This window comes from Octopus bimaculoides, chromosome 1, assembly GCF_001194135.2.
Source record: "Octopus bimaculoides isolate UCB-OBI-ISO-001 chromosome 1, ASM119413v2, whole genome shotgun sequence".
Lineage (NCBI taxonomy): Eukaryota > Metazoa > Mollusca > Cephalopoda > Octopoda > Octopodidae > Octopus > Octopus bimaculoides.
This window is the reverse complement of record NC_068981.1, coordinates 98,518,002-98,527,883: the sequence shown is the minus strand read 5'-3', so window position 1 is coordinate 98,527,883 and position 9,882 is coordinate 98,518,002. Positions and strand designations below refer to the sequence as shown.

The following is a 9,882-nucleotide window of genomic DNA, read 5'->3' as shown; positions in this document are numbered from 1 at the left end:
AAAAAAAAATGACCATCCTGAAATACAACAATATATAATTTAATACATTATTAGTTTCTATAATTGACATTGTTAATTGATTTCAGGAGGACAAAGGTTGGCTGACTGACGAATATGAAGTGAAACACACGCTCCTTCGTCAACCATTTCAATGGCAACCAAACATTGGTGACGATGAGAATGGAACTAAGGTGCTGAAATGTCGGAATTCCATTCAAGGAATACAAATAATAGCAGATGACAGAGGTAGGTATTTACAATCTCATATTTACTACAGGGCAGCATATGGTGATGTAGGAAATTACAGAGCATGGGCGTAGTCAAGATTGTAACCGAGAGTGTTCCCAATTATTAACTGTTTGTGACCTAATTTACATATGTCTATGTTTATAGTACATACATATATTATAACCCAGAAGAATTGGTTTGTCTGAATATGACCAGTCCACCCCTTGACTCTATGTGTTGTGTAATATAAACTGCCCTACCACATCAAATGTTGTCTTTTTAATCTACCATCATCATCATACCCACCACCACCACCACCACCACCACCACTACATTTATAGTTGATCACTGCAAGATAAAATAGTCACTAACAGTAATAATAGTTGTTTCAAATTTTGGCACAAGGCCAGTAATTTGGGGGGAGATGAGGTTAATCAATTACATTGACCCCAATGCTCAGCTGGTACTTATTTTATTGACCCCGAAAGAATGAAAGGCAAAGTCGACCTTGGCAGCATTTGAACCCAGAATGTAAAGCGCTGGAAGAAATGCCACTAAGCAATTTGTCCGGCACGTTAATGATTCTGCCAGCTGGCCTCTTTAATAATAATAATGGTTTCAAATTTTGGCACAAGGCCAGCAATTTCGGAGGAGGAGATAAGTCGGCTATATCAACCCCAGTATTCAACTAGTACTTATTTTATCGACTTCAAGAGGATGAAAGGCAAAGCCAACCTCGACAGAATTTGAACTCAAAACGAATAATAATAATAATCCTTTCTACTAAAGGCACAAGGCCTGAAATTTGGTGGGGAGGGGGTCTAGTCGATTACATCGACCCCAGTGTTTCACTGATACTTAATTTATTGACTATGAAAAGATGAAAGGCAAAGTTGACCTTGGCAGAATTTGAACTCAGAACGTAAAGTCAGGAGAAATATCACTAATCGTTTTGCCTGGTGTGCTAACAATTCTGCCAGCTCACTGCCTTCTTAATAATAATAATAATAATAATAATAGTAGTAGTAGTAGTAGTAGTAGTAGTAATAATAATAATGCTGATGATAATAATAATTCTCGATTCAAACAGACCAGTTGCTTGAGCATAACAAACCAGACTTATTGGTGGTGGACAAAGTAAATCACATGTGCTCTATAATTGATGTTGCTTGCCCAATTTGATCCATGGTCAGTTAAGGTGACTACTAAAGGCACTAGGCCTGAAATTTTGGGGGAGGGGTTATTTGATTACATCAACCTCAGTTTTTCATTGGTACTTAATTTATCGACCCTGAAAGGATAAAAGACAAAGTCGACCTTGGTGGAATTTGAACTCAGAATGTAGTGACGGGCAAAATGCTGCTAAGCATTTTGCCTGATGTGCTAACGATTCTGTCAGCTCACTGCCTCAATAATAATAATAATAATAATAATAATAATAATAATAATAGTAATAATAATATTAATATGCTCTGATACAGCACCAGGCAGTGGCTCTCATGGTTTCTGATCTAAATGATTGGAATTGTTATTATGAATATGTTTTGTTCTGGTATAAAAAATAGGCTACAGCAAATATTCTGCTTAATACCACAGATTTGCTTGTCAGTTGCTTGACCTTATCCAATTGAACATGTCCCTTAGTGACTGATGATATGTGCATCTCTGATCATGAGCAGGATTAGTGGGGGAGCATCATAGCCATGTGACGAGAGGAATTCTTTGGGGTTTGAATAATTCACCTCTGAAAACATGAGCATTTTAAACCCTATTCAGGGACATTTTGAGTGGGATGGGCTACTTGACCTGAAGAAAATTCTAACTGGGCCTCACCAGCAAGGTCATACACTGTTTATCCTGATATGAGCTTACCATGTTGCGCACATATGGTTGGGATGCATATACCTAGTGTAGTCATGATGGGTATATTGGGCTTCATATATTTGTACCTCAGTGTCACTCTGATGGCATGCACTGCTCTCTCACTCAAGAATGATAATAAAAAGACTTCAGGAATTCCAACAAAATCTGAGTTAAAAGAGTAACAATAATAATGTTTCAAATTTAGGCTCAAGGCTGGCAATTTTAAAAAGAGTGGTGTTAGTTAATTACATCAACTTCAACACACTACCACATTCACTGCTCCACCTCCCAATCCATGAATTTCCTCTGTTAACCTGTTTTGATAGCAAAGTTATGTATTCCGTTTTGCCAGGTTATGTATGCGAGCGGTCAGCTATCTTGACTGGTGGCTGCTGTGATGCCTCTGTGCCGCAAACCAGTCGCTATAACTGTAACAGTTGCCAGGAGAACCACTGCTGTGTCATCTATGAGTACTGTGTTTCCTGCTGTTTGCATCCTGACAAGGTAAAATATTTTAATTTGATGCACTCATCCATCTCCCTTTCTCTCTCTCTCTCTCTCTTTGCTTCTTTTAACCCCTACATGCACACCTATATACATATGCATTTTTCTCTCATACACACTTGCACATTTACTCTATCACTCTTACATACATATTTGCACATGCACACACACACACATGCATACATGAAGACACAGACACTCTATTATTCTTACGCAGACATTATCACTCTTACACATGCATACACTAACACTCTTACACAATCATTCTTACACATACACTATTGCTTCTACAAACATTATGACACTTATATGCACATGCAGTTATTCTTAAATATATACACTACTAGTCTTATGCACACACTGTCACTTTTACACAAACACAGACACAATCACTATTACACACACACACACACACACACACACACACATGCACACATTATCTTACACCTCTATATATTAACTTTACCTTTCTTACACACACACCATCACTCTCCCATGCACTTTTCTTACACAGACACTTTATCACTTTCTTTCTTTCTCGTTGCCACACCCACTTTGTTTTGTATCCCCTTTCTATGTATGTATGCATGTGTGTGTTTGTGTGTGTGTACTGCTTATGTGTACTGCGTTTGTGAGTGGTGTGTCAGTTCAGCTAAACCAATCAGCATTTATCTTTAGGAACTTGATATCTGGTTATTTAACATGCTGAATTCTGATAAATGATTGGGAGGCTCAGTCTTCACACAGATACACACTCAATTCTATTTAATTCATTGTACTTAACATTAGGTGAATGCACATAGCTGCACATAACCTAGTGGTTAGTTCGTTGCACTTTTGATCATGAAATCATGGTTTCAATTCCCAGGCCAGGTGTGCATTGAGCAAAATACTTTATTTCATAAGAGCATTGTAGTCCACTAGAAGCATTGTATTATCAAAGAAGGGAAAAAAAGGTAAGTGGGAAAGCTTCAGACAATGCAGAAAGTTTCACAAAACTTTTATATTTCAAGCACAAAGGCCCATCTTCAGAAGAAAAACAGTCTGAGAAATGTCTAGTTATACAGGTTCCATTAACCCATTCAAATTCCTTAGCGTTATGTTAACAGCAGAAGTCACTCTCCAAATGTAGGTGGGTCATGTTGCTTCAGTCCACTTAGCTGTAAACAAGTCCCAGCCAAAGGTGTGAAGGTGTGATGGACTGGTGTCCTATTTAGTGGAAGAGTGTTGCAGTGTCAATCACTTATATGCCATTGAAACAGGCTGAAGCTTTAACCTTATTAGTCCTAGGGCTCATGACAGACCTAACTTAAACTTTAACCATTTTGTTACCATATTTCTATCAACAGGTACTGTCATTGTTTCAATTAAATTTTAAAATAATGAAGAATTTAGTGACTGAGAATTTTGATGATACGATGTGCTTGGGAAGACCTGTCAAGCCAAGAGAAATCGTAATCAAGGCTGTTGTCGGTATCATGTCAATGCTGTTGTCGGTATCATGTCAATGCTGTTGTCGGTATCATGTAAATGGCACCTGTGAAATCATAATCATGGCCATTGCTGGTAGCATGATCTTTGAATGTTGGGCTTCACGGAGGTGATGACAAGTGATTGAGACCATCAGCGATTTGCTGTGCTTTATAAAACTCGTCGAGCCAAGTGAAATCGTAGTCATGGCCATTGCCAGTGTCATGTAAATGGCACCTATGAAATCATTGTTGTGGCTGTTGCCAGTGTCCTGCAAAGGGCACCCATGCCAGTGGCATATAAGAAGTACCCATTATACTCTTGGAGTGGTTGGCATTTGGAAGGGCATCCAGCCATAGAAGCCATGCCAAATCAGACTGGAACCTGGTGTAGCTCTCCAGCTTACCAGTTCCAGTCCAACCATCTAACCCATGCCAGCATGGAAAGCAGATGTCAAATGATGATGATTATTAAGCTGAGGTCTGGGACAAATTAGTATAAAATTTTGAGGGAAGATTATAATTTAGACCAAATAATAAAGTTTTTGTCATAGATCCTGGGGCAGTCTCAGGCGAGTTGGTATCAAAAAAGGGTTAATATAAAGGGTCATACCTTGTTGCTGCTGGAATAGTTTGCCAAGTTGCTTGAATATTCACTGAGAACATGATCAATATTTTACCTTTCACTTCTTTCAGTCATAAGACTGCAGCCATGTTAGGGTACTACTTTGAAGGAGTTAGTCGAACAAATTGACCCAAGTACATATTTTTATAAAGCTTAGTCTATGGGCCGCTTATTCTATTGATTTCTTTTTGCTGAACTGTTAAGTTATGAGGACATAAACAAGCCAAGTGGTGGTGGGGTCAAGAAAAAATCAGACACATGCACACACATATACATATATGTAACTAACTTCTTTCAGTTTCTCTCTACCAAATCCACTCACAAAGCTTGGATCAGTCAGAGGCACGCCTGTCAGTTGTTTCTTTCAATTAGTTTCAGCTTCTTATTTCTTTACTGCCCACAAGGGGCTAAACATAGAGGGGACAAACAAGGACAGACAAAGGAATTAAGTCGATTACATCAACCCCCCCAGAGGGCAACTGGTACTTAATTTATCGACCCCAAAAGGATGAAAGGCTAAGTCGACCTCAGCGGAATTTGAACTCAGAACGTAATTACAGATAAAATACCACTAAGCATTTCGCCCAGAATGCTAACGTTTCTGCCAGCTCGCTGCCTTTAGTTTCAGCTTCTATAGATGTTTTCTTTTTTTGTCTTTGTTTCAGCAACAAAAACGAACTAAGTATGATGGGGACAAGCACAATTACTAGACACACACACACACACACATGTAATGAGCTACTTTCAGTTTCAGTCTACCAAATCCATTCACAAAGCTTGGATTGGTTTGGGGCATGCCAGTCAGTTGTTTTTTGTTTTTTTTAATTAGCTTCATCTTCTATACCTGTCTTCTTTGTTCTTTGTTTCAGCAACAAATCCTAAAGAAGATCCTGAAGCAACCAATTAACACATACAGTCAGTTATTTTCATCTCTGAAGGACCATTACGAGTTATGTCTCATGAAGTGTCGTACTTCCTCACAGGTAAACTTCTCATTGATGTAGGCCATAGAGTGGCAAAATCATCAGAGTGCTATTTTTTGTTTTTAATCTTTTACTTATTTCAGTCACTGGGCTGTGGCCATACTGGGGCATTGCCTTGAAGGTTTAGTCAAACAAATCAATCCCATTACTTGTTTTTTTTCTTTTTTAAGTCTGGAATTTATCCTGTTGCTAAACTGCTAAGTCATGGAGATGACTTAGCAGTTGTCAAATGGTAGTCAAATGGTAGGAGACAAACACACACACACACACACACACACACACACACACACACACACACACACACACACACACACACACACACACTCACACACAGAGGATGGGCTTCCACAGTTTTTCTCTACCAAATTCCCTCACAAGACATTGGTTAGCCCAAGGCTATAATAGAAGACCATTCTGAATTCAAGTCCTGCTGATGTCAAGTTTGCCTTTCATCTTTGCAGGGTGGTTTATTTTCTGAGTAAGACAGTAAACTGCATCCAGTGGTAAGGTTCCAGCTTGGGAGTTCAAGAGTTAGTTTTGGGTGGGTAGGGAGTTTTTCCTTAGTCATTGCAACTCTCGGGTCCAGGATAGTAAGTAGTACTTATCAAGGGCACACAGATGGTCCTGTGGCTAAGATAGATGTACATCTGATGTACCCCCCCCTTTTTTTTTTGGTAGACTTATTCACTGTTCACTTCCTGTGTGTATTCTATATACTGTTCATACAGTTTTGGTTACGTTTTATGATGAGTTGTAGTGCACCTGAGCACTGTATACAATAAGTTCATTTTAAAGGTCTCAAGGAAGAACTGGCCCATAGACATATGCTACATGTGTCCACCAGGATGTGGACATATGGGACACATCTAACATAACTGATGTCATGTGAACCATTCCACCCCATCTCCCAGCTTTCTTAAGAGTTAAAATAGATCCTATGCTTCAAGGGTAAGCTGGGAGAGCAGGACACTAGTAAAATAAAATGTAAACAAATCAGCAAAAGCAATGAGAAACCACTGCTGTATATTTCCTAAGAAAAATCCTAAATCTTCAGAGTTTGGTAAGGAGATAAATAATCACTGATGCTTATAGGCATGGCACATGAAGAGACAGAAAGAGAAGGTAAATAAAATGATGCAACCACTCAGATACTGGGATTGGTTTAATATTTCTGTAAAGCTTCCTAGATATGAATGGAATTATAATCTAAGATCAAAACACTAGTATGATAAAACATAAAAATAAATGAATGAATGAAATGACCACGTGACAGATGTAGCATTTGTTGGCTGGTGTAGAATACCATCACAGCATATTACACACTGCTTAGTTTTGAGTGTCACTATTGTATTAGTAATCTATACTATAAATTGCAGTGTTTTTGATTGCTTGATTGATTGATTGATTGATTGAGTGTCGGCAGATTCACTCGAGAATGGTGCAGTGGAATCGCGTGAAATGCAGCACAGAGTGGTCTGCTCATGTTCAGGAGATTTTTATTGTCCTCCAACTCCCATGGTTACCGAGATAATCAATTATTACTTTTCAAGATAGGAATATCCCATTCAAAGTGGGGAGGGGCGATTTTGTTGCCTTTCCCATGCATGAAATTTTACGAAAAACCAGCACAATAAAGATTATTTTTTTCCAAGTAACGTGGCCGGGTTTGTTTTTTGAAAATTTTAATCAGAGGCACAGAAAAAAAATAATTTCAATTTTTTGTGCATTAAAAAGCCAAAGCTGTTAGACGCTGGCGTACAGCGATCGATATATACGCAGTGAACGTTTTCTCCATTTGCATGCAATAAGGCTTAGGGCAAGCGAGTGTAACATCGAAATAACTTGAAAAGAATGCATGTGGGAATGCCGTTATAATGAATGCTCATTTAAATGTATTTTGCATGGAGTTGATGTACTTTTTAACAGGAGAGGAGTGCCTGCAGGCTGGTTCTTCTCAAGTTTATGCATTTTCAGGTTCAATGTGTTTCAAATAAGTACTGACAATTGAAGGTGATTGCAAAGACAAAGAACTACCTGCTTTTTTTTAACAATTTTGACAGTGAGAACATTGGACAAAATATGTTATTGACATTAATAGTTTGTACCTCAGCTAATTACTGTTGAGAACTGCATAATCCATGTGTCATGTTAGAGATCTAAAAGGCATTTTGGAATTTCATTATTTTCTTTAATCCAGGTAACGCTGGATATTTCTGCTAGTATACAATAGAATGTATCTAGGCAATGACCTGGCAAAATCATTTGCACAATGGGAAAAGTGCTGAGCAGCATTGAGTCTATCTTTATGTTCTGAGTTCAAATTTTACCAAGGTTGTCTTTGTCTTTCATCCTTTCAGGGTCAATAAAATGAGTACCAGTTGAGCACCAGGGTTGATGTAATTGAATTACTTTCTCCCATGAAATTGCCAGCCTTGTGCCAAAATCTGAAACCAATACACTATACAATGTATTAAATTGAAGAGTCTGTGTTTGACCTATAAAAAATTAACAGACAAATCACATGCCATCACCTTAACAAGAGGAGGACACATTTGATAATTAGTCTTAGATAGTTTCTAGAAATAAATAAATAACCACAACTGGAATGCTTTTGATCATAAATTTAATTTAGGACCAAATAACAAGTGCTACAGTCTATAGGAGTACTGTACTACATTATATTATTAGTAACAATTCTTTAAGGCAGCGAGCTGGTGGAATTGTCAGCATGCTGGGCGAAATGCTTAGTGTTCAAATTCCGCCAAGGTCGAATTTACCTTTCATTCTTTCAGGGTTGATGAAATAAGTACCAGTTATGCACTGGGGTCAATATAATCGACTAGCCCCTTCCACAAAAATTTTCAAGGCCTTGTGCCTAGAGTAGAAATAATTATTAGTAACAATTCCAAGATGACAGAATCATTAGAATGTCATAGAAAAATTCTTAATGTCAGTTCTTCTGACTCATTATGTTCTGAGTTCAAATTCTGCTAAGGTTGACTTTGTCTTTCAGAGTTGATAAAATAAGTACCAGTTGAGCATTGTGGTTGAAGTATGCAATTAACGGACCACGCTCCTCAGAAAAGTGCTGGCCTTGTGCCAAAATTTGAAGCCATTATCAATAAAAATTCCCTCTGAAAGTATTAAATGAGCCAATAGTCTATGAGTTTTATTCACAAACGCATCAGGTTTCTTACAGTTAGTATTGTATATATTATTTAAACAATGGACAAAGTTAATTATTCTATTATAAAAGGAAAACTGCTCTGTTGAGTAGCATAACATGCAGTCTTATTGATGTAGAGGAAATTGTTCATTAGAATTAATAAGCTGTACTGAGTTTTGTTGTGCAAGTGTAGTCATTTATGTGTCATCTGGACACAAATAGTTATATTCACACAGAATTATATTGTTGCATGCAGTTTTATGCTAAATAAAGCCTGCAGATAAGATATCTTTCAGCTACACAACAGCTACAACTGAGTCAGCAAGCAAACTAATTTTTTTGTCTTTCTCCTTGGACTGAGACCATGCTGGGGTACCACCTCGACAGGTTTAGTCAAACAAATCGATACTTGTACTTAGTTTTTTTTAAAGTCCTTTTACTGAACTGCTGGGTTATGAGGATATAACCACACCAACACAGGTTGTCAAGTGGTGGAAGTGGACACACATACACACATTTACAATGGGCTTCCACACAATTTCTGTCTACCAAATTCGTTCACAAGGCATTAGTTGGCCCAGAGCTATAGTTGAAGACACTTGCTCTAGATGCCACACAATAGGACTGAACCTGAAACCACATGATTGCAAAGCAAGTTTCTTAATCGCATAACCATGCTTGATGTCAGAAAAAAAAACAATTAGATTTTCAGTAGACTTTAACTCAGTGGTTCTCAGCTGGGGTCCATATGGCCCCTGAGGGTCCATATAAGATTGGGATTTGGAGGTCCACACAACAAAATAGTAAATTGGGGATCCACAATATTTTTTTAATGGCTCCCTGAAAAATTTTGCTTTAGATGTATGTATAGGCGCAGGAGTGACTGTGTGGTAAGTAGCTTGCTTACCAACCACATGGTTCCGGGTTCAGTCCCACTGCATGGCACCTTGGGCAAGTGTCTTCTACTATAGCCTCAGGCTGACCAAAGCCGTGTGAGTGGATTTGGTAGACGGAAACTGAAAGAAGCCCTTTGTATATATGTAT

At 38.1% G+C, this 9,882-nt stretch overlaps 1 protein-coding gene across 1 annotated transcript in view; it reads left to right on the top strand.

The window, feature by feature from the left end:
* LOC106876174 (SREBP regulating gene protein) overlaps window positions 1–5,693 on the top strand; it is a 29,728-nt gene extending 24,035 nt beyond the window's left edge. The window contains exons 2-4 of the mRNA XM_014924605.2: window positions 87–246; window positions 2,444–2,595; window positions 5,559–5,693. Of these exons, the coding sequence (XP_014780091.2) occupies window positions 87–246; window positions 2,444–2,595; window positions 5,559–5,693 (447 nt within the window). The remainder of the gene's footprint in view (window positions 1–86; window positions 247–2,443; window positions 2,596–5,558) is intronic.
* Window positions 5,694–9,882: the final 4,189 nt, after the last annotated feature.